This window comes from Sander vitreus, chromosome 8 (genome assembly GCF_031162955.1).
Source record: "Sander vitreus isolate 19-12246 chromosome 8, sanVit1, whole genome shotgun sequence".
Taxonomy (NCBI): Eukaryota; Metazoa; Chordata; class Actinopteri; order Perciformes; family Percidae; genus Sander; species Sander vitreus.
The window spans coordinates 27,087,046-27,113,281 of NC_135862.1; the positions used below are offsets into that span (position 1 = coordinate 27,087,046).

A 26,236-nucleotide genomic window follows, 5' to 3' on the forward strand; every position below is an offset into this window, starting at 1 on the left:
ACTGGAAGACGATTAGAGATAGCATGGGAAAAGTTTAAAAAAATTAAGGTTGACTTTTGTTTTCAGGTCTAGTACCTGGGTAAGTGCTACAACAGCTTTTTGGCTTTTCTAAAGCATGCATGTTTAGAACAATGCTAGTCACCAATAAAAAAAAAAAGCCATTATGAACAAATGGTTAAATAAAGGACAACCGACATTAGCAGACTGATTTAATGTGATGCAAGACATTGTTGTAATGGAAAAAAAAATTATGTTTTGACAGGTATGCAAGATAGGCATATTTGAGAAATGTTGAAAGGATGGCTTGAGTTCATCAACCCATATAGAACAGATTTTAAGTAAAAAAGCTTCAGAGGGATTGTTATACTGGTCCCCTGGTCATACTCATGTTTTGTTTTTTCCTCCCTTTTTGTTTGTCTGTTTGGTGGATCTTTGTTTTGTGTACAATGTAAGATGCTTTGTACCTGACTTTCTACTAAAAAAATAAATAATTTGGGAGTCGGTCATCCAAGGAGAGTGTTGTGAATACCATTTATTAGAAAAACATTTTGTTCAACATCTCTTCTGACATCCTGTGTGCTCACAGCAGTGGTGATGAACCTGTGCAGAAATTTCAGAGCAAGTCAGCCAGAACACAAACAGGAGTGGAGCAAAAGAGTGAAAACATGGACTCAACATGAACTAGGAACCAAATCAACTGGGTTAAAAAATTAAGGAAGTTAATCATTTTCTTAAAACCTGGATGTTGTGTAAAACAAAAACCCTTTCATCAAGGCATTCACATTTACTAGAAAAAGTGGATCTTCATGTCCAACTTACTAACTTGCCTCCAAATAAAGACAGACTATAAAGAGGGACTGAAATCCACTTTCCCAGTAAGGTACAGTATCCCAGCAGCACAGTTCACTCACTCACAGCTCTTACACATGCTTCAATGTAATTAAATACAGTACTGTCTTTTCACATGTATACAGAATGCAACTAAACTGCCCTTTGGTCAGATAAATAAAAAACAAACAGAGAGACCAGAGGTGGGTGAGGAGGCCTGCTGATTGTGCTTCATCCATCCTTGGCTGCTGGACAATTTCCGCTCATTCGGACACAGTGTTGACTGAGAAAGGCTGCAGCGGAGGTGCAACAGAAGGCAAAGTGGTGTTTTCCCACTCAGGAAGAAGAGAAGGGGAGGAGGACTGTGGGGCAGCGGGAGAACAAAGTCTGCCTTCACACTGAAAGCAACAAGTGGCAACAACTTAAACCTTGTGTGCTTATTGGCTGTTAAAGGCCAGGTGTCTGTGCTTTTAGCTTCTTTACCAGTGTTACTATTTTCTAATTTCCTACATTTTGTGGAAGGACTGCAAGTTGATAATCAATGCTCACATTACAATTATGTGAAAGTTGTTTATTTTTTAGTTATAGTTTAGTTTAGCATTTCCTAGCTCTGAATTTGTCTTAGTGAAATTATGTAAATAAAAGCACTTGTTGCTGTTAGTGTGAACACCGCAGTGGAGGGAGGGATTAAGTGTGCAGCCAGTCTCATGCAGTGGGTGACGGTGTGTCTGTGTCCGGCTCGTAGTGGTAAGTGGCCTGAGTGTAGCTGCTACCATGCTGCTGGTTGCTGTGGGACAGGCTGTGCGTAGTGTCCTGAGCCTGCTGGTTCGGGCCCTCGTAGCCTTGCGATAGCTGTGGGCCTGCAGTGTTCTCTGGTCCCTGTCCGAGCCCCAGCTGATGGGGGTCGTTGATACCCGGCGGCTGTGGCAGAGTGTCCAGCTCGTCCACCTGTGGCCCCGGCGGGTGCATGACCACCAGCTGGTCCATGGGAATGTCTGCGGCAGCCGCGGCCAGGTTGGTGGTGGACTTCGACTTGACGCACTGGAAGTCCACATGGCGGCTCTTCCCTTCCTCCTTCTCCCAGGACATGCGGATGAAGGGACGCTGGACGTAGTTGTAGATGACCTCTGGACGACCTCCAGGACGCCGCTTCACCTTCTCTTTATAGGTTGGGTAGCCTGGAGAAAACAAAAGAACAAAGATTTATCAGAAGAACATTTAGAGAGCCCCTATTATACTCCTTTTCAGCATCCCATTTGTACTCGGGATCTACTAGAATAGGTTTATATAGGGCTGCACGATTATGGCCAAAATGATAATCACGATTATTTTGATCAATATATTGATCACGATTAATTATCACGATATTTGTTGATTTTAACCAAAACAAATTTTATTGTCGCATAGGCTAATTATAACTGCTTTCACATCCATATTGTGCTACATTCTTCCTTTGTTGAAGGATACTATGAAGGAGTATGCCATTTCAGCTGTTGTGTTGTCTGTTGTGTCTGCGTACATGTCTGATGCTCCAAAACAGACGTTAGAAGCACCAGAAACATTGCTGCATGTCCAGCTAGTAACCACTAATAACACGTTACACAGCAGCTAACGTTAGCCTACCGTTAGCTACAGTAGTAACTGGATTAAACACGGCTAAAATGCTGACAGCTAAACTGTGTAGTGTGACTGCATTTCATTTTAGAGGATTCCAACAGCGAGACGTACAACAGTCTGCCGCTAAAGCTATGAGCTAAAAGAATCAAACTAGCACTGGTCACTGCTGTTGTCTGAAAAACAACACAGACGGGACAAAATGTTGCGTTTACTGGACAAACTGGTAAACCTTGTGACGACTTATGACCAACTGCTATCTGTTGTGGAATTTTCCTCACGTTACTCTGTCTTCTGTGACTGTCTACCTCTAAATTAAGCTGCGCGGTGCAGGGAACAACTCTGATTGGCTCATGGAGGCACGTGATCAGAGAGTGGTTTACGGAGCTTTAAAAAATTTGATACAGAGCGTTCTATGAACGGAATGAAGCATTTTAAATATCGCTTGATCATGGGAAGCCAAAATCATGATCGCGATTAAAATTTGATTAATTGTGCGGCCCTATGTTTACATGCGTTGATGTTGAAAAAAAAACACATACAGTATATCATACTGCCCATTGCTCGGTGCCTCCACCTAAACTGCTGTCTGATTGGTCAGCTGGCCCACTCTGTTGTGACTGGTGAACCAAATTCAAACAAGCCACTGGGCAGGCTTTGCTTGCTCAGGCAGCACCTATAGACCCTTTGCAAACACGTGACCATGAACACGTGACCATGACCACGTGACGACGCCATGATGGACGGCAAAATCACCGGCAATAACAAGCTAAACAGTAGTAGACGAGTGGAAAGTTTCATAGTTACAATCAGTTTGAAATACATAACACTAAATAGACTGTATTTACAGCTTTATGGCTTCTTCTATTGAACAAGTTGTGCCGTTATCGGTCAAGGTAGGGCCTCTGGTAGGTGCTCACAAAGAGCAGTATTTGGAGATGTTGGAGATAGCGGGATTGGATACCGACCCTTAATTCTTCCTGCCTCCGTTTTCACGGACCTCATTAAATCGCAGTCTGCTCGACTTCAGTCCACACAATCTGTACCATGTGGTAAACGGGGTATCCCCATACACTGGTGCTGATCTCAATGCTTTTAAAAGTCTGGACGCTTACTAGTTCTTTGTAGCTGGCTGGGTTACAGGTACGCGATGCTACGCTAACGCTACGGGGGGGCATCCAAGGTAGACTGACCACGAGCTGTGAGGTTGTGAAACACAAGTTTCTGCTCCTGTAAAAGCTAGAAGTCCGTATGAAATCAACCGACCTCTCTGATTGGTCCAACTCAATGTTACCATGGAAGTGTTTACCCTACCCGCGGATGCCTAGAGCGAGCTGCTACTATTGAGGTCTACAGTATGATAGTTTCTGTACAGTCTTGTACCTTTGCCTTTTTTGTCGTATTCAAAATGTTTTTTTTTGCACCAAATTAAATGTTTCATGGTCATGATTTTTGATGAAATGTCAATGGAACAACTGAATGGGGATAAACACTTGCGGAACCAGAACCGTTAAAAAAGTGTGCGGTCCCTGTTGAGTAGACCTGCTCGATATTGGAAAAAACTGAACTTGCAATATTTTTTTTGATGACAAATAGCTCTATTTGAAAATAATAACTCATTCTCGACTACCGGGGTGATTTTGTAGGGGAGTGCATCGACCATCGAACCGTTCTTTGTTGAACTTTAAAACTTTACATACACCAGAGCAAGTAAGCCCTGTGACTACTCTTCTGAAGTTATTTTGGAGAGGAAAATTAGTCAACATTTCAGTCAACATTGGTTGACTGACATGACACCATTGTATTCATAAAATACTATCAATCCAGGCTAAAGTGAATGATATTAATAATGCAGACATGTTGCTTCCTCTAAATTTCAGGTTGTGGTCGACTAGCGGGGCCGGCTTGTTTGTTTGATAAATTCATCAATACTGATTGTGATTGGTGGTTCGCTGTGCATGCAGAGCCTGCATGTCATGCACTAGCAGCAAACTGTGTATCCAAGAACACTTAAATCAGTGTAAATTACCTTATATCAGACACATACTGCTGTCGTAGATTAGTGTTACGTTTCCAGTTTCATGGTTCCGACCGGTAACGTTAGTTGGGTCAGACGCCTTGTTTCTTTAGGCTAACTATATTAGCTTTAGCCTGGCTGGTAGCAGCTAGCCTCATGAGACCGTTTCCACTCGCAGATCAGTCTGGCATCTTGAGAAAATTTGGAGCGGTTCGCCAAACAACCAACCAATCAGCGTTGGTTTTGAGGCGGGTTTAGGTGTGACGCAACGAGAAGCGACTGTTCAGTCTAAACATCATGGCGGCTTCCACGGATGAGATGAGCATAGCTATCGCGCAAGTTTTATCTGAATTAGAAAGTATTCCGTCTTTGAAAGAAGAGCAAAAAGATGGCACTGGAGGCTTTTCTCGGAGGAAAAGATGTTTTTGCTCCTCCCGACTGGTTTCGGCAAGAGTTTGATATATCGTTGATCTGATTGGTTGATTTAGCCCGTCTATCACCAACAAAGGTGCTGATAGACAGATGGTTTATCCAATCAGCTAACCAGTATTTTCGCCCCTTCCCCCCCTGTTGCATTAATCAGGTGATTTATTTCGTCTTTGCAGCGAACATAAAAACACTGACTACTGTAGCTTCACTACCCATGGAAAAGGAACCAAATCAACTGGGTTAAAAAATTAAGGAAGTTAATCATTTTCTTAAAACCTGGATGTTGTGTAAAACAAAAACCCTTTCATCAAGGCATTCACATTTACTAGAAAAAGTGGATCTTCATGTCCAACTTACTAACTTGCCTCCAAATAAAGACAGACTATAAAGAGGGACTGAAATCCACTTTCCCAGTAAGGGACAATATCCCAGCAGCACAGTTCACTCACTCACAGCTCTTACACATGCTTCAATGTAATTAAATACAGTACTGTCTTTTCACATGTATACAGAATGCAACTAAACTGCCCTTTGGTCAGATAAATAAAAAACAAACAGAGAGACCAGAGGTGGGTGAGGAGGCCTGCTGATTGTGCTTCATCCATCCTTGGCTGCTGGACAATTTCTGGCATGTGCATCACTGTGTCTACGGCAGCTGCCGCTTATGGTACTTTTCTACACACGAGAGAGCCTCACTTCCCATAACAACCCCCGTCGGACTAACGTTATGTCACATACACATGTTGCCCACATGGTTACCTGTCTGATGACCAAGATGACGCCGCAGAATGGTGACACAGTGTGTTGGTGCGCTCGGTTTTGTTTTGTTTTGTGTTTTAACTTTGTTTCTTGCGATGGTACCCGTATCTCATTCACCAGTGAAGAGCTCGTGAACTTCAGGGGAACAACACCTTATTTCCCACTTTTCTTCTCCCTTCACTGGAAATTTTGGACATTCTGGTCAAAGGTGTGCTCACCTAATGCTCACGCAGCGAAACGTCGGAGGAGAGGGAAACGGGCCGGTGCGCTTGTGCGTCTCCGCCAGCGAGGATTACGCACACCGTTCCTGGGAATATTCCTCTAACGTGCGCTCACTGCCCAACAAACTGGAGAAATTACAACTGCTGTTGGTGAGAAACCGGGACTTTTCTTCATCTGCTGTTTTGTGCTTCACGGAGACGTGGCTCTGTGGATTAATAACGGACTCTGCGCTGCAGCTGGCAGGCTTCCAGCTTTTCAGAGCGGACAGAGACACGGATCTCTCCGGCAAAACTAAAAGGTGGAGGAATCTATTTCTACATCAACAGCGGCTGGTGCAACGACGTGACAGTGATCCAGCAGCATTGTTCTCCTGACCTGGAATATTTCATCATAAACTGTAAGCCTTTTTATTCACCCCGTGAGTTCCACTCATTCATTCTGGTCTGTGTTTACATCTCACCGCAGGCCAACGTGCAGGATGCACAGCGCATTCTCGCCGACCAGATACTGTGTGTGGAGCGGACCAACCCGGACTCCCTAGTTATTGTCCTTGGAGACTTTAATAAAGGGAACCTCACTCATGAACTCCCTAAATATAGACAGCATATTAAATGTCCGACCAGAGAGGAGAACATTCTGGATCACTGTTACACCACAGTCAGGGATGCTTATCACGCAGTCCCCCGTGCTGCACTGGGTTTCTCTGACCATGTAATGGTTCACCCGATCCCCGCCTACAGGCAGAAACTAAAGCTCTGCAAACCTGTAGTGAGGACATCAAGGAAATGGACCAGTGAGGCTGTGGAGGATCTCCAGACGTGTTTGGAGTGTACTAACTGGGATGTGTTCAGGACTGCTACCAACAGTCTGGATGAGTACACAGAGGCTGTGACGTCATACATCAGCTTCTGTGAGGACTGCTGTGTTCCATCAAGCACCAGGGTGAGTTACAACAATGACAAACCCTGGTTCACAGCCAAACTCAGAAGGTTAAGGCTGACTAAGGAAGAGGCGTTCAGGAGTGGGGACAAAGACAGATTTAAAGAGTCGAAGTACAAGTTTAGCAAGGCAGTGAAGGAGGCTAAACGACGGTACTCTGAGAAGCTCCAATGCCAGTTCTCAGCGAACGACTCTGCGACTGTCTTAGGCAGATCACCACCTATAAGCCTAAAACCCCCCACTCCTTCAATGACCGACACCTAGCCAACGACCTGAACGAGTTCTACTGTCGATTTGAAAGACAAAAGGACAGTCCTGACACCATCCTCCACAACACCTCCCTACAGCTACAGCCACTGTGCTTCACCTCCATCTCCCCCACCTCAGCAGGGTCCTGGGCCTCCCCACCAATGCCCTCCATAAAGGTCCCCCCCCCCCCCCCCCCAACCACCTCAGTGACGACTCTCTCCATCCATGAGAGGGACGTCAACAGACTCTTTAGGAGACAGAACCCCAGGAAAGCTGCTGGACCGGATGCTGTCTCCCCATCCAGCTTGAAGCACTGCGCTGATCAGCTGTCTCCAGTGTTCACAGACATTTTCAACACCTCACTGGAGACATGCCACGTGCCTGCTTAAAGACCTCAACCATAATCCCTGTCCCCAAGAAGCCAAGGACCACAGGACTTAATGATTTCAGACCCGTCGCCCTGACCTCTGTGGTTATGAAGTCCTTTGAGCGCCTTGTGCTTTCACACCTCAAAGCCATCACTGACCCCCTCCTGGACCCCCTGCAGTTTGCCTACACAGCCAATAGGTCTGTAGATGATGCAGTCAACCTGGCCCTCCACTACATCCTCCGGCACCTGGACTCCGCAGGAACCTACGCCAGGATCCTGTTTGTGGACTTCAGCTCTGCCTTTAACACCATCATCCTGGCTCTGCTCCAGGAGAAACTCTCCCAGCTAGGCGTGCCTGACTCCACCTGCAGGTGGATCACTGACTTCCTGTCTGACAGGAAGCAGCATGTGAAGCTGGGGAAACACGTCTCTGACTCACAGACCATCAGCACCGGATCGCCCCAGGGCTGTGTTCTTTTCCCCCCTGCTCTTCTCCCTGTACACCAACAGCTGCACCTCTAGTCACCAGTCTGTCAAGCTTCTGAAGTTTGCGAACGAGACCTCCCTCATCGGACTCATCTCTGATGGTGACGAGTCCGCCTACAGGTGGGAGGCTGACCACCTGGTGACCTGGTGCAAGCAAAACAATCTAGAGCTCAACGCCCTAAAGACAGTGGAGATGGTTGTGGACTTCAGGAAGAACCCAGCCCCACCTGCCCCCCATCACCCTCTGTGGCTCCACAATTGACACTGTGGAGTCTTTCCGCTTCCTGGGAACTACCATCTCCCAGGACCTCAAGTGGGAGCTGAACATCAGCTCCCTCGTGAAGAAAGCACAACAGAGGATGTACTTCCTGCGGCAGATGAAGAAATTCAACCTGCCAAAGACAATGATGGTGTACTTCTACACAGCCATCATTGAGTCCATCCTCACATCCTCCATCACCATCTGGTACGCTGCTAGCACAGCCAAGGACAAGGGCAGACTGCAGCGTGTCATTCGGTCAGCAGAGAAGGTGATTGGCTGCAATCTGCCGCCGCTCCAGGACCTTTACGCCACCAGGACTCTGAAGCGTGCTGGAAAGATTGTGGCCGACCCCTCCCACCCCGGACACAAACTCTTTGAGACACTCCCCTCTGGCAGGAGGCTGAGGTCCATCAGGACCAAGACCTCACGTCACATGAACAGCTTTTTCCCCTCCGCCACTAGCCTTATTAACAAGGCCCGGAAACCACCCTGACTCTCCACCTGCATGCCACTGTTCTCTCTCTGCTGTAATGCTCTTTGCTCTTTATTTTTTATTTATATCTTTATTTATTCTTTATTTTTAACTTAATACATACTGTGTAAATATACTTATATTGTTTGTACCTATACTTATATTGTTTAATATTCCATCTAAAGAATGTGTGACGTGCACCAACAACACCAAAACAAATTCCTTGTATGTGTTAAAAAAAACGTACTTGGCAATAAAACCCTTTCTGATTCTGATTCTTAAAAGGGAAAGGCTCGGCCGGTAACAATCACGTAAAAGAAGAATGGTGAAAGTTTACTTTTCTATTAAGTAGCAAAAAAAGTTTTAGCGTCAACATCGCAACGTCCTGCGATGTGACTATCCACATGCGCACATCACGATGTGGACGATGAAACAAAAAATCGTGCAACCCTACTGTTGAGCTCTTTGGGCAGGACATACAAAAAACTGGGCTGGCATTCTCAATCAGTGACATCACTAATTGAAGAATTTCAAACAGGAATGTGGGCAACGCGTTTTTAGGCAGTTGAGAAAAGGTGCTGTCTATGGGAGAGAAAGCTCTGTTTTGAGTGAAATGTGTGTTTTTTGTTTACTTTATACATCTATTACATACACAAAAACTATATAACACACTAAACAACGGGAAAAATCCAAAAAAGCGTATTAGGGACTACAGCTGTCTTGTTGGAGTGGTATTTCGAAGACTCTAGGAAGTGACTGGTCCTGGCCAAGAAATAGTCCGGCACATAACACATAAAACAGCAAAATATTGCTGCTTGGGTTTGACATTACATAAAACAGGTTACTAAAAACACACTTTTGGAGAGCATTTTATTGGTGTTCTATTGCCTCAGAATTCAGCCATTGACACTTTTACATGGTGTTCATACCCAGCGTGAGGACATGTAGTGATGCCAAATCATATTTTGAAAGCTCCAGTATTTTTCTTTAACAAGTGAAACTGCTTCCATGACCTAAAATGTTCTTCCTTCTAGGTTTGTTTATGGGTTTTTTTTTAACTCAAAAAGGTCCCCTGAGGCCAACAGTGTTGTATTCACTACAGTTGGGCTACTGCAGAGAAAAACGGCTAAAGACAAACATCTTCAGAAATGAAAGAGCCCAGTTATGAAATATTGTGCTCTGAGCTTTATTCTTGTGAAATGGCCTATTTGCAAAATTATGATTACCCTACTGAATTCTTCAAATCTCCAGATTTCAAATTCTAAAGCAGAAACAGAGATAAAACTCCCCAGTAACAATTAGATGTATTAGTGTTATTGTAAATTATTTTTTTTTAGTTTTGGAGAAACTCTGTACCTTCTATTCCCAGCCGGATCTTTTTCAGTCCTCTGTCCTTCAACACTGACTTGGCCACATCTCTGTTCTCTATGTACTTGAAGAAGCGGTACAGTTTGGTGCTGTAGATGACTGTTGGGGGAAAAGAGGGACATTTAATACATGAATCCACCACATTACCTTCAGCAACAGCTGAAGATTTTTGTTATCGTCATTGAATCCCAAAAAAAGACCAATACTTTCAATGTTTCTTAATACTTTCTGACATCCCTACCTGGAGTGTGGCACTGAGCCTCAAGCCCATTGATTACCACTAAAGATATAAATCTTTGAAAAAAAAAACAGTTTCATTTTTTAATAAGGTTTAGTAATTCACTAAAACAGCTGACCACAGTAAGTCAAAAAGTTGGTAATAGTGCATTTTGTTGGGGATTTTCAGCAGCCATTATGGCGCCATTTTGATGCTACCAAGCCGTCACCTACCGTTAGCATTCCATTGACTGCCATTCATTTTGGCGCTACTTTGACAGCGAATAACTTTACATCTGAAGTATTTAAAGACTCTATTTGTCCATTGCTTATTTCTAAAGAAACACGACAATGTATAAAAGGCTCCATTACCTTGTATCTCACGTTATGGCTCCGTAGTAGACGTTTTTGTAAAAATAGGCTAACGATTGTGTCATAACCACCGCAGGAATTACCGTATAGTACAGGAGAAGCTCGCAGGCAGTTTCGATTTACATTCGCTGTTTAAGTTTAATTACTAATGTTAACTAGCATTTTAGTTAGCAATAATTAGCCTGTGCCTATGTTAAGATGCAAGATTCGGAATGACTGAGATTTCTCTTGGCAAAGCTAGCAGAAGACTTACAACTTTCAGACAGGCTCACGTCACATTTACGTCATCTCTCTCAGTTGGAGGCTGCGCAGTAACGCTCAGCGCTCACCGGAAAAGTGCTTCTAATATCCTTCACTGGTCTTCGTCCAGAGCAACGGATCTGTTGGTCCATTTTATGTCTATGGAAATGCCCATCTTCACTATCCGCTAGGCTGCAGCTCTGCTAGGTGTCCCCGTCATTTCATTAGTTGAGTCACTGCACTGGAGTGCCTGGCTGTGTGTGTGACATTCGGAGAATTTTTCATGCAAATATCTGACATAATATATATATAATATGGCTTGCTGTGCTTTTAATTGTACTAACAGACCCTTTCAAGAAGTCTGCGCTACATTTTTTTTTCGGTGAGTAAATTCTAATATTTTATTTAACATTATATGTTAGCATTATTAGCACGTTAACTAGCTAATTAGCCATAGACACAAGGAATTAGCCTTGGAGCAAGACGCCCAGCTAACAGGAGCATAATAGCCAAAGTTATGAACGTTAAACCGGCATGCACCAAAGTCAAAATGTAACTTTGATAGAGAAGTGTTTAGAACATTTAGAGTGATGATCCTTTTAAACAAAAGGCGTCTGTGTGAGGTTGGAAAATAAAAAGGTCCACCAAGTTAACTAACCCTACTTAACCCTTGTGTTGTCCTTTGGGTCACTGGGACCCATTCAGTTTATTTGACGTTTTGTATTGGCCAAAGCCAGTGAATGAGTACGTTGTTCTGCTTAGAGTTGAGTAGGCGGCCCTTCAATGTGGTCCAGGGCACATTCCTGTACACACTGCTAAAACAATATGGTCTGAGTGATCTGATTTCAATGCATCTTCAATGCGTCCTGGGTGAATTCACACCTGTACTTAGAGCTGTCCACTTGTGATCGGATCACTCAGGACGGAGCCTATGACAAACAGCTTAACACTCCACCTTCAAGTTTGGCAACTTTAGAAAATGCCAGAACTATGACTCTGAAAGTAAAAAAGTGTGAAGAATGCAGCAGTTGCAGAAAGTGTTCAAGCCACAGTAGCCGGTTTTCATAAAAGAAGGCATCTTAACCAGGTTTTTGGCAACAGATTCAGTATCGGTGATGGTGACAGTATCTTACTCTGTGAGTACTCCTCTCCCATCTGTGGAGGGTACTCTTCATCCCAGTCCACCACATCGTCATCAGTCAGCACCACCACGTGACACTCCCTCTCTCCGCTGTGAGCGCTGGCCACCATCAGCGGCAACACCATCTCCTCCAGGTAACACTCAAACTGACGCCGGGCACCATCGTTAGACAGCTCGTGCATCAGGGCGCCTGGGGAGGAACCATGAAGACATCCGTGTTGAGAGAAGACAACAGAAAGAGAGAGGACAGCATGTAGAACACCTTGCTGAATCAATTACTTGTCCTCCAACAACTAGGATAGCCAAGTACTATTTCTATTAGGTCTTTAAAAATTATAGTGTGGTCTAGACCTACTCTATCTGTAAAGTGTCTTGAGATAACTCTTGTTATGATTTGATACTATAAATACAATTGAATTGAATTTAAAGTTTGAGAATATTGTACATAATCTGAAATTGCATGTCCACTGCACTGACATTTTCACCCAATCAAGCAAGTGGTCAGAGGTGCAGTTGGCTACATTCATACATTCAACTTCTTATTAAACACAGCATCCACATACAGTATAAGAACACACACACACACACACGTTTTTGAGGCATAATATTACAGGAGCTCAAACAAAAACCTAAAAAAGGAATCACAACTTAAAGTTAGTGTGACACCAAGTATTTAGGCAAGTTACAAATGCAACAACAAATAGTACGAGACATTCAAACCACTGATTATTAAATACTGACAACTTCAAGTAAGAAAAAACCAATCAATAAGGTAACAATTAGGGCTGTGTATTGGCCAGAATCTGGCGATACGATACATATCACGATACATGAGTCACATTTCGATACTGTGCGTAAGGCGATATATTGGGATTTTTTTTAAAGTATCATTTTAGAAAAACTAATATTTAAAAAAAAGACATGATGTGCATAAAAGTCAAAGAAGTTTACTTTAGGTAAACAATTCAGTACACAGAAAATCAAACTGCCAGTTTGGGATTGTGGTTCACAGGTTCTTAGTGAGCTAATTTTTACATGCTAAAGTAGGCCAAAGTTCAGCCATAGCTACGTTGTTAGCTTCTAGAAATAAGTCAGGCACTGCTAGGTACTGTTAGGCAAGGACACTAGTGGTGTGTCTCAGCATAGCCATCTAGTGGTAGGGGGTTTGAACACAACATAAACCACTGTCTTACATAAATATTTTTGTACGTGAAAAAATTAAATAAATAAATCAAAATCAAAATCGTTATTGCCTTTTTGAAAATCGATACAGTATTGCAAAATAAAATATCGCGATACTCAAGTGTATCGATTTTTTCTTACACCCCTAGTAACAATGGTTGAAAACTTTTAGCTTTTAACTAATTCACACAAAAATCACATTATTTGGCAGTGGACACATTGGAAAGTGTAAATTATAAAGTTTCTATCAATATTTTTGCCATGCTTGTATGATAAAAACTTGTGAAGCCATTACTCTAAATATATGAAAAATGTATTCTAATCCTGCTCAACCCCAGAGGGTTAACAACTATCTCCCTAAAGGTCATGGGCTTAATTTGTACACAGGCTAAAGGAGATTTCCTGTAAACAGTAATGTGACCAATTTACCTGAGCGAGGCTGTATATTTATGGAAACTTCTTGCTCTACAGTTGACTATATTCAGGCAGTACTGCACCTGATAAGACCTAAATATTACCTGTGTAGAGCTGCTTAAACATTTAAACATAATAAATGTGAATATAATGAACTTCTGAATGCAAACTCTTAAAATATACAAACAGAAAACATGGCTTATATGTACAGCCTTAGTGTGGGTCTTTCCAGAGCAGAGATTGATTTAAAGTAGACTCAAATTAACCACAAAAAAAACACACTGAAAAGCAACAACTAATGACATAAAACCCTGAAAAACCCCATCCTGTTGGTACAAGAATAAAACCTGCACGCCTTGGTTGGTTATGTGCCGCATAACAAGCATTAGCTCTCACTGCTAATCACCACCTTCTCAGAGCCAAACACACACACAGCTGTTGAGCTGAAGCTGTTTCTCCCACACACTCGGAGGCACAAACAAGAGGCACGAACATGCACAAATATTACAAATGCACACGGACATGCACCATCTACAAAATGGCATTTCCATGTAACAGTATGTGCTCACAAGTACGTCAAATATGGAACAACAACATTGAACAAACAGCCACATGAGCCTGTCACAATTTATTATTCAGGTATCTAGACTACTGTGCACTTATGATGATAATCGGAAGGTCTGTGCCTAGTTTTAGTTCTGACAGAGGGTCACATTTACAATAACAGCTGCAGTAAATGCCGTATTTATGTCTATCAACGATATTGTCTGCTGTATTGTGAACATAATATTGCTGCTAACTTGTTTTCATTTATTTTAAATGAAAATAAAGGTAGTGGCTGACTATATGCAAAATATAAAGTTATGTCCACATTCTGTCTTCAAAAAAAGCAACATCTATTTGTGTTCTGCTCTAATTCAGTAACACAAAAATTATGAAAACGATCTTGCTTCAGACTCACCAAAGTCAACGTGTCAACAAAACCAGCAACTACATCAGTCTGCAGCTCTACACAGTTCAGACAGTGAATCAACAGCTAAACAAGCCACATGTACAGTTTTGTGTACTCACTGAGGTCTCTGCACTTGATGGTGCTGTAGTTGAAGGAGATACAGAGGTAGTCACATGCCTCCCTCAGCTCGGGAATGGAAACGCCGTCAGGGCAGCGGATTATCCCCGACTTGTAGTAATCCTGCCATTTTCAGCAGCACGCACACACACAAATGGAATCAACGGGCAGAATGGCGGGCGTTCATGCGTACACATAAGCATGGGAGAAAAAACAAGACGCCATTATTGGTGCTGCTTCAATCACACAGGCGGCAGAGAGAGAGAGAGAGAGAGAGAGAGAGAGAGAGAGAGAGAGATGGATGGGAAGAGGAAAGGGAGGGATGGAGAGTGAGCTGTGATGAAAGTAAAAAACAGAGACGTCACACACACAAGAGAGAGAGAGAGAGAGAGAGAGAGAGAGAGACACTAGGAAGAGAAGGGGGAGGGGTGGAGAGCAAAAGCTAACGTCACTTTCCCTCCCTGCTCCACTTTCCATCCTCTTGTTGTCTCTATGCAGCCCGTGACAAATAAGACACTCACAGTGGCTGTTTCCCAGGAGGAGTTTCTACTCCAACACTAAAAGGCTGCAATGGAAACAAGGATGAGAGACTGGGCACACAGGACAGAAAGCTCGGGCATCACTCACTTCTTTTTCTGTACTTCTCTCACTTTCTTGTCTCCATAACGCATTATGACATAACCACAGTTAAGTAATTATTACCCCTTTAGTAATGCACTCACAAAGATCAGAGGCAAATTGAGAGCCTAGAAGGAGTTTGAAAATGTTCCATACCCGCCCCTAAGTACCTAAATGGTGTGCAGTTTAGCATCGCTCACTCATTAGTTGGAAAATACATGAAAAACACAAAATGGCCAACATCTGGTTGGGGAGAGTTAATGAAATGTGAAATATGTCCAAAATGATAGAGCACTGTGGTACCAAATTTTGTAAAATTATGGAGCAACTTCCACGCACTAGGAGCCAATATGGAGCCCGGTAAACCAAATTGCTGTATCGTTCCGCAATGCTCACAGGTGTGTGCCAGCTTTCATGAGTTTGAGTATATCAAGGGCGTCAAAAATGTGTTTAAAGGTTAAAACTAATTGGGGGCGCTTAAGACCCGACGTGCCACGCCCAAGCCCAATTGAAATAACTGAAATATTTTGTAGTTTCAACATGGGTACAACATTTTGTGAGTGTTTGTGCATCCTATAGTACTCGAACATGCGTTAAGCCCCTGGCACTTTCGTACTCGGGCCTTAATAAAACATTTTATTTATAGAGGGCTTTTCAAGATACTTTACAAAAGTTAAAATAGAAAACATCAACACAGCAAGAACACAACATGTTGCTGCAATTTCCTTCCAGCATTAATAAGCAAGCATGTTAACTAGGGTTGGGCGATATGGCAAAACATTTGATCACGATATATTTTCACATTTTGAATGACATCGATATTTATCACGATATCGATTTGGATACTGCCCGCTCGAAGTGCATACTGACTGAAGCCAGAAGAAACCAGAGGTTAAATTACACTTTACAATATATTATATTATCATATAAAATAATAAAAAAACATGCCTTTACAATATTCAGCACAATGTTTTTGTTAAGGACTAACATTACACATTCACATTACTAGTACAGTGCCCGTTGAAAATGTGGCTGTTTGGAACGGGCCTAATGCTTGGCCTGTGTTATTGCTGCTTGTAGAATTCTTCAAAACCAAATAGTACCCCAAAATGACTTACAGAAGGACCCTAAACCACTTAATATGCAACTCCACTGTATAACCTAATACTGACCTAGTGATTTACCTGACAGAGAACGTTGCAGATTCACTGATTAACACTTCAGCAGAAGTGTTAATTTCCATTCAGGTTTAGTGGCTTGACGGTTAACGGTAAAGTAAGGGATTTGATTCGCAGGGGTATTTTTGCGACGGTAATGGGATTAGTGTTGTAGAAGTTAGCAGTAGACTTAATTAACCCGACCCAGGGCGAGTGTGATGAAAACTGATGTGTCTGCCTCGTTTTCAGCTCTGAGATTTTCTTGCATTGCACAGCGTTGTGAAGGAAAAATCTCCGAGATTACGTTATGTTCCGCCTCTGTTTAGAAGTGAATGTAGGCTACAGCTCACAGCAACTTAATACTATATAGTTTGTGGCTTTTGTTTGATATTTAGTGTTGGCAAATGGCTTTTTATTGAGTTTCCTCTTAGCGAAATAATAGACACTGAAAAGATTAGGGCCTCCAGGAAAGTGAAGAAAGGTTAGTTTGGTATATCCAGCAATCATGTAGTTAATGTTGGATGCAAGAACCCCCCAGTGTTGTAAAGCATTCTGCATGTGGTGTATGTGTGTGACGTGCAGGTAACCTTCCCCCAAACACGCCCTCACACACACATACATACATACATACATACATACGTCTCACTTTAGATAGAAAGATGGGATGCCCCACTGTCAACAGAGCAGTAGTGCCCTCTTCTGGCAAAAGAAAAGTCATCATACAATTACGTTTTCCTTTTTTGTGTTTGCAAAATAAAAGTGCAAACTAAGTGAGTAGTCAGTTTTGCTATATTTCTTTTGATTTCGCAAACAACCTAAAACTACTTAAATTACATGGTCCAGGAATTTTGGACCGGGATACATGATAACCTACAGTATGTCTGATTGCAGGGAGCCAGGTTCCTTTCAGCCCAAGACTATTTGTTCGAGGAGATGGGTCAATCATAAGCGGGATAGAGAAGCACATAAGAAGCTGGATCCAGACTAGTTAAATGATAGCCAGACAGATTCTTCTAAGATGATGGAGGAATGAAGGGGTGCCTTCAATCCAAGAGTGTGCTTGTGAGATGGCTAGAGTGGTAGCATTTGAAAAAAAATGTCATCTTCCTGCAGGCCTCCCTCTCCCCTCTCTGTCTAGCTCCTCACATCAGGCGAGCAAGTGCATGCACCGGCTTTATACAGTAACATTTACAAGTACCAATCATTCAATTCATGAGAATGTTGTTTGCTGTTTTCTTTGTAAAGCGCTTTGAGATTACATACTGCGAATCAAGGAGCGTTTCTCAATTCCAAGAATGCAAGGAACGGTCTAGTGTTCTTAGGGAGAAAGTTCTTGCCAGTTGTTCCTGGAAGAATGAACTCGCAAGGTCACGAGCACACAAAACGCTGTTGACACCTTTAGTCGATACATTCCTGCTGGTATTGCGCAATACCACAAAGGTCAACTGCAGTGCTTTAAAATAAGCAGAAATTAAATGAAAAGAAAACCCATAACAATACAAAACACGTTATAAATCATTGTAACGAGCTCCGGACAAAAACAAAAAATAAAAAAAGGTATTTAGCTTTGAATTTTTTTTTTTTTTTCAAGACCAATGTTGGTTTACTTTATAAGATACTGCATGGCTCCAACACCCGTAAAACTATTTATTCTAACAGATGAAATGGTGAAATAAGACAAACAAGATTATCAACGAGAGGAGACTGTAATATAAAACATTGCTCGACAAAATTTACTAAAACTGCTTTTTTTGTCACAGCAACAAAACAATGGAATGCTATCCCTACAAATTAGTTTTATTCAGTTTAAAAAAATAAAAATAATCATGCCTCTCTGAATGAATTAGGGCTGTCCCAAACGATTATTTTTTAAATGATTAATCTAGCCATTCATTTTTCAATTAGCGATTATTTTCCCATTGCTCAATTATTAACAATTTACACAAAACTAATTTCAATAAGGTTCAAATCTCTATTTATTAAAATTGTTTAACACTGCACTGTTCAAGTAAATTCAAGAAGTTGAAATTGAAATTGAAGAAGACATACATGAAGTAAACACTAAATGGAACACTGTATGGGCTATGGGAGTGTTTAAGGCAGAAAACCTCTATCAGGTGTTGCGGTGATTTTGTTTCATAGTTTATGTTGCTATGGATGTAGTTCAGTGAATCTGTTATTTCCAACACTGTGCTGCGCTTCAGTGCCTTGTCCTCTGAACACCACAGGATGGCACTAATAAACAAGCTGCAAGAAGTAAGTGCTTTTTGCCCCTCTGAACTTACTTTGTTTCACAGCGAATAAGGTTATCTCTCAGCATGTTCACTGTTCAGGTCGCTAATTCAGGCTGCGGCCGACAGTACACATGACGGATCATTGTTTGTGAAAAGCATTATATTGTTTTGCTGACAAACACAACACACAGATGCAGTGTATGTTTCAGGAGGGTTCTGAACTCACTGGGAACAAGAGAGGGGAGGGAGAAAAGAAGAGGAGCAAAAATGTAAAGAAATGTATAGTGTATAGAATATATAGAGCTGTTCTGAGCTAGAACCATCAGCCACAGATGAAGAACTAAACTCATCATTCTCACCAGAATGGCTCTGAAGACAGTGGAGCTGATGCCATCGGCCACCTCAAACTCCCCTTTTTCATTGGATCGCGTAAAGTTGTTGTCCCGCCCAGAACCAAACATCCTAAAAACAAACAACACGTTAGGGGGAAAAAAAACAGGTGTTTCTTTAACTTATAACTGGGTAATAGAACAAATTGAATATCAGAACAAATGGACAGCTAAGCAGAACAGTGATCATCTAATTGTATTGCTGCTGTTTGTTTTACGTTCTGATCCGCTTCAAAGCTGTAATGGCACATTGAAGATGTTAAATGTTATGACATTGAAGTTGTGGCTTAAATACTTCTTACTAATCTAAATGTATGTAATCCTAACAACAACAAAAAAAAGGTGTAGGTACGAAAGAGGATGGCACTGCTCTATCAGCACTAATACAGTTAACACTTTTAGTTTATGGGAATGGCACTTGATAGACGGGAGTGAAAGGTGAACAGAGCAAAAGCAATTTCATGCTGAAAATAGTTTGATGCTTTCCATGATCTATTTCACATTTAAGTTATTTTGTAGTTTGTTTACCTACAATAAACCTATCTCTTAGTCATTACCTGCCCAGCATGGTGTTTGGTTGAGCTGTGAAGATGGCAGGATCCACAACAAATCTTGTATTATCCACAATAAGCGTTACTCTCTCTCCCAGCCTCAGTCCACTGCGATGCCCCTCTTTACTGCTGAGGTCATACACGTAGATCATATCAGACATTCCGGGGCCCAGTGTCTTCAAGTGGTGGTCTGCTTCAGGAAGACCCAGGGACCGAGGTATGTGTCCCCCGATCAGGGCCCCTCCAATGTGGGAATACGGAATAGAAACTCTGGGAGGACGTGGACTGGAGGATCTGGAGGATGAGCCTCCATCGCCACGTTCACGGTCTATGGGAGAGAGAAGGACATATGAACACCAGTGAAGCAAGCTTTGAGTCAAACAATACATTAATACATGTATGTTGTTAAGAGATTGGGACAAAACAGTGTTGGGCAAGTGAACTGACTTTTGGGTTGTGTAATCAAGACTAATAATAACTTCTTCTCTCTTTTCTCCTCACCATGCTGCCGAGTAGGAGAAGTAACATTCCTGATGCAGGGCGTCAGCTGGCTCTCTCCTCTCTCATGGGAGGAGTCACGTGAGCGGTCGCTGGAACGCCGCTGTTGCTCCCGGTAATGTTCTGCTCCTCCTCTTTCTCTCGCTCCGCCGACGGCACAGCTACTGGCACCGGCACCGTACCGACTCATGGTGCTGACCTGCTGCTGGTCCAATACTGACAAACCACACTGGCGGTCACTGATGGAGAAATGAGAGCACACCGAGGAAATAAAAAGTTAGGAACATGTCTTTCATTTCAGCTGAACAGCGACTCAACTTAAAGTCAGACTGCAAAACATTTTGCTGTGTTTATATGTATGTTCTTAGTCAGAATAATAGTTAAAACAGTTGCCAAATAAATAAATTAAAAAGCATGTAAAAATTGGCAATGCCCCCTCTCTGTACCAAAAACGTACCAAACTGAACACTGTGACTCCAAAACCATGATGTGAACTCAAGCGTGAATTTTCTGAACTCTAACCCTAATTATTGTCATAATACAATACAGGACTACATAATGAAATCTAGTATACACTGACACACACAGTTGTGCAAAAATTTCTCAGGGTAAAGGGTTTGTTTTTAGAGTGCTGAGCTGTGGAACGAGAAGAGAGCCTGTAAAAATTCTGCAGTCAACTCATTACAGTAGCAGTGTGCTGCAGAAACAGGGCTGACACCAAATTACCCAACCTCAGCCTACATACACAATGCCCCAGCATTCATTGGAGTGTGTATCCATGTGAGACAATCTTGAGTAAGCGGAATTCACTCAGGTACAGGACAACAAATAGAAAGGTCCTCAACTGTTTACTTGCTTCAGAGACAGTTTTTTCAGAGATTTTTTAGGATAGGTATAGGGGTGGGTATCGGAACCCGATACCTTGGTATCGACCGAAAAAACCCAGTACAAAGTAGTATCGAGACTTCTCCAGTCAAATGAAACCTGTTTTTGATCCTTTTTGTACCCAATTCTAGAAAATAAAGAATTTGTATGGTTTTGCATGTAGACAGTCACCGCAAGCTTCTTCGATTTCACAAATTACACATATTGCTTGTTTAAGAGTAAAAAAATTGGATTATAATGAGTATCAGATACTAAAGGTTTCGGTATCTATATAAGAGAGGGGAAGAATGGTCCCAAACCGTTTCTAACTACATTATTATTCAGTTGTATTATGATAAATGACATTCCTGTAGTTGTGTTGATGAATGTATCCATTTCACCTCCACTGCGACAGTTTAGCTGGCTATCTGATCAATAGTGTTGCTCTTATACGCCAGAAACATCCAGGTCTCAGTAATTAAGAGAGCCTTGCTCACTTGAAAAGAGCTGCTATGAAATATAATGACCATCTGCTGTAGGCTATCAGAGAGAAGGAGGGGTGTAAGGACAGAACGAGAGAGGCTTCTTTTTTTATTTGATAAAAATTAAGTTAGTGACGTAAAAAGTCTTCTGCACAGCAAATGGCCAGACTCTTAAATACACCACTAACACATAAAGCTTTGACTGAGCTCATTGAGGCAGATTTAGGAGTGATTTACATAAGGTAGCTACTAAATTTGTACAATAATACAATAGTGTTTATGAATACAAAATGCTATGAAGTGTAATGTTTTCTATTTTGAAATAGGCCTATATTCTCTTGATCAATAAATAGTCTGTGATGTTGAATATACAGCAGTGTAACAGACCGCCCCTATGGTTCGGCATGCATGTGAACCGCGGATTAATTGCAAATGTAACCGTCATAGTATGAAACACAGTTTAACTGCTGCTGTTACGTGAACGGGGTGCAGCAGTCTCTGCAGCTTGTTCAGGGAGTCAGGGCAATGCCGAAAAAGCGGTCGCAACTTTGACTACATTGTACTACTAAAAATGTACCTGACAGAAAATGTTGCACATTCAGATTCTACTCACAAAAGATCACAATTAAAATATGTTGCATTATTCATTAAACTATCCAGCATTATATTACAGTTGAAATCTCCACCTTGAACAGACGTTAAGTAAATGTAAGTACATTATGCTGATAATGCCTGTCTTTTTACTTTGAGTAAACATTTGAAAGCAGAACTTGTACTGTGCGGTCACAGGCGGTTTTACCATATGGCATAGGTAAAGGGCCTCGTGAATTTGTGTGTTTTTCATAATTTGTTTTTATAAAACTCAACCTGTCACATGTTGCAGCGGTTCAATCAGCTGCAGTTTGGCTATGGCTCATTTAGAGATTATCTTAGAGATTTCTCAACCTTTATACACAGGTCACTGTTTTTGTCCTTTTTTTCCTCAACCTTTATGGTGTGATCGTTTAGTTTTATTCACAGTGGATTAATATCCAACGCTGTCCAAACTGCTGAAAATTCCAAACGCCAAGTTCATTGGGTGCCCAGGAAGCCAAGTGTGAAGCAGATCAGATGAACGGTTGTCGAGATATTTGAGAGAGAGAGAGAGACACACACACACACACACACACACACACACACACACACACCTCGATTTATAGTGAAATTAATTGATAATTTTTTTTAGCTCTTCTCAAAAGGGTAACCTTTCAGGAATCAAAGAGTAAAACATTAAACATCTATTTCAGTTTTTAAAACATCAGCTTCACAACATTGCTGCAGAATCTTGCAATGTCCTTGAAGACAAAGGTCACCATAGCAGCTGAGGAAAGATCGAAAGATGCACAAGTGCATGTGCAAACACCTCTTTCTGGTTCAGCGTGTTCAGGTGAGCTGTCTGACACACAGAGGACAACTTCCCAGCATATAACATACACTGCCTATCACTGAAAATGTGAAAAAAACATAATTCAAGGCTCTTCATATAAAAGGCATAGAACAGTAGTCAGGCCTATTATTCATTATATCATGATTATACAATATATACTGATGAGAATACTGACAAAGATTTAGGTCTTCTTTTGCAAACTGCCACAATTAAGTGACATAGCTAGATAGCAAGATATGACTGATTATAATATGTTGTATGTATAAATAAATAAATACATGTTATTTTTTTATATCTCTTTTGAGATTAGAATGCTTGGCAGAAATGGGATACTAAAAACAAAAGCAGGTCTTCACGCCAAATAGGCAGGCAGCCAGTGGCCAGACCAGCCGGCTATAGGGAACAAAGGAACTGAAGCAGCAATATTTCACTCAGGGCAGGAAGCTCCTATCATCTTTCACATGGCAATGCACATACACAGCAGCCAAGATTTCAGACAAGCAGAGAACTAGAGGGGGCAAATATTTCATTTTTCTTGTTACTGGGCACGAGCCCTCTGATATTACAATCACCCTCTTATTTCGCTGCATGGCCTTTATGGTGCTTACAAAAGCTCTGGGTGCACGTTTAAGGTGTTAAATACAAATACTAGTCAAGTTCACCAACACATCTAAGACACAATAATTCAGATAAAGAGGCATCCTAGCAGTCTATTCAAAGCATGAGGTGAGAGCCCCGGGTGAGGGTCCCATCTATTATTTAGCGGCTGCTGACACCAACACACTGACGGGCAAGGACAGAGAAGCTGCTCTCTGCAGCAGTCTGGGTTAAAAATCCATTAAAAAGGGTGCTAAATATTAACAGGGAAAAACAACCTTACAACAACAATATGAAAAGCATCCTTATTTTTTTTAGTGAATATTATGGGAATTTATCATATCATGGAACATAAAAGACATACCGGTATATATATATATATATATATATATATATATATATATATATATATATATATATATATATATATATAAATAATCACTATTTACTCCCTAATGAGTACCATCAAGGATAATACAGTCAGTCTATTATAATTACAGTAAATCCTACCAAGAGCCGGGTACCAACTCTGTACATGTAACACAATGGTGCTTTGAAAGCGGACGTGCACCTACCGGTCGGTATCGGAGGGCCAAGTGAAGACAAAGCAGCAGGGGATGAGCTGCGGGATGACAGAGGCACAAAAGCCTTGTGCTCCTCCGAACAAAGCGGGCTTCCCGGCAGCTTCATCCTCGCTCATTACTTTCCAACTTCATCAGCATCGTTTCACACATTCAACCTGGATTTTAACTCGCCTGTAAAAATCCACCGCTTCGACCAAAAGTTCTAAATGTGTCTAGCTAAATGGCGAGGGAGACGCGCACCGGCTAGTCATTCAGAGTCATCGAAGGGACTAAACTGTGAATGGCCGCGTGCTTGACTGAATCAGAGCGATGCTGCCTTCACGTGCTCCTTGTAAGCTCCCTCTTCTGAGTTCTCCAATTGCTATTAATGCATTTCATGGAGGGATGATACTTAGGCGTATGTCATCAAGGCATAAGGTGCATAAGGCAGGATTTCTTTAGCGTCATTTCTCAGAAGACTCCCAATTAAAACTTCATGATCCAGATGGAGCCATACTTAAGTCACCTCCGTCTTTCCCGTCGTTTTATCTTAGAGTAAAAATCAATAGGTATTCAGATAATGCAGTGTGGGATTAACCATCGGAACATCTGTCTGTACTACAACATCAACCTCCGGACTACTTTACTCACTGGGCTGAATGTGGTGTTTTCAGTTCACGTTAACGTTACACATCGATCATCCATCAAATAATATGCAAACGATACAGTCACAACTTAACCTCACAAAACGTAAAAACTACTTAATTGAAAACACTATACTTTAACGTTACATGCTTGTAATATCAATTTGTATGTAGATACAAGTAGGCTGCACGCGTGTGTTACTTCAAGTTCCAATAAATCAACAAACAGAGGGGCCCAGATTTATTAAAGTATGACCAAATTTGGTTCCACCTCATCAAAGAGCTTGTGATCTGCACGGTGTAAACGTTACGTTAGCTTAATATATCATTCGTTAGTGTTAGCTAAGCTACATAAAGTAAAAAATGAAAAGAACATTCATAAATTTTAGCTCTAAACATGGTTCCTCGATTTGGCTACTAACGTTAGCTAACGTTATATTTCAGTAGAAGTATAACGTTAGCTAACGTTAGTTAAACAGATAACGTTACCGTTAGCGCTAAAGGAAATATATTGACACATTTATTCTGTCTGGAACATCAATTCTGATATTCAGAATATTCAGGCTAACGTTACACGGCTATAACGTTAACGTTACCGAATAAAATTCAATTCTACCGTTTTTGCTTTTAAAATGTGATTGTATATGTAAAAAGCAAGAAGTCACTCGACATCGTGCTTTATTTGACTTTAGAGTGGCTAAGAGGATTTTAGACTTTTTGGTTAGCCTGGTAACTTTGTGTTAACCTCTTGGTTAAGCTAACGTTAATGTTAAATACCTCGCCAGAGTTTATAGACAACATGTATTTACCTCCTTGCGTTACATAACGATTTTATGTTTTGTCCGGTTGCTTAAACAGTCCGCTGTGCAATTCGTGTAAGACAAAAGACAAGAGTTTTCGTAGAAACCTCCGTTTACTTTAACTACACTTGGCTGTGGATTCTTTGTTTTCATTTGGGAAAGCGGAGCTCGCGTGAAACATATCGCGAGACAATCGCACATTCCAAGGGACAACCCCCCGCAATCACACCATGGATGTATTAAGAGAGCAAATCACACACGCACACGTCTATTGTAGCATACATGTAGAGAACAGTAGGGCGACATTTCTGAATGTATAAAAACCGGTAAAACAACATAATTAAAAACAATTTTATTCAATTCATGCATGCATTTATTTATTCATATTAGCTACACCGTAGACTGTGACACATCTACTTATAAAAAATAAAACGGCCTACTTCAAAATTAGGCTACATGTAAAAATAGTATATAGCCTATACTATTTCATTTACATTTAAACTACATTTAAACTAAATGAAATTGAAATGGAAGACGTGAATGCCCTTTGATACAGGCATTGCCAAATCATAAACAAAATGGTCCAACTCAATTATCTCCTTCAGTTTAATGAAGTAGCGTAAGTAGCTTCGAGAGTGATTTAGCTACACCACCACCTATTAAATAAAAGTGCTATAGCCTACACAACGCGAAAGCGTTGCCTCGTCAAGACAGTTTATCAGACAGTTTCATAAATATCAATTTCATAAATAAAAAAGAAATAG

The 26,236-nt window shown here is 41.5% G+C and overlaps 1 protein-coding gene across 2 annotated transcripts; it reads right to left on the reverse strand.

Moving 5' to 3' along the window:
- Nucleotides 1–512: 512 nt before the first annotated feature.
- On the reverse strand, nt 513–25,627 carry LOC144522544 (BTB/POZ domain-containing protein 10-like). Of its 2 annotated transcripts, none has more exons than XM_078257714.1 (8): nt 25,482–25,627; nt 20,100–20,335; nt 19,605–19,926; nt 19,018–19,120; nt 14,652–14,772; nt 11,977–12,174; nt 10,004–10,114; nt 513–2,006 (listed from the first exon to the last, which is right to left on the reverse strand). In XM_078257714.1, the coding sequence occupies exons 2-8, from the start codon at nt 20,284–20,286 to the stop codon at nt 1,534–1,536; spliced, it is 1,515 nt and encodes a 504-aa protein (XP_078113840.1). In that variant the 5' UTR covers nt 20,287–20,335; nt 25,482–25,627; the 3' UTR covers nt 513–1,533. The 2 variants fall into 2 exon arrangements, with proteins under 2 accessions (XP_078113840.1, XP_078113839.1); XM_078257713.1 differs by lacking the exon at nt 25,482–25,627 and adding an exon at nt 24,041–24,430.
- Nucleotides 25,628–26,236: the final 609 nt, after the last annotated feature.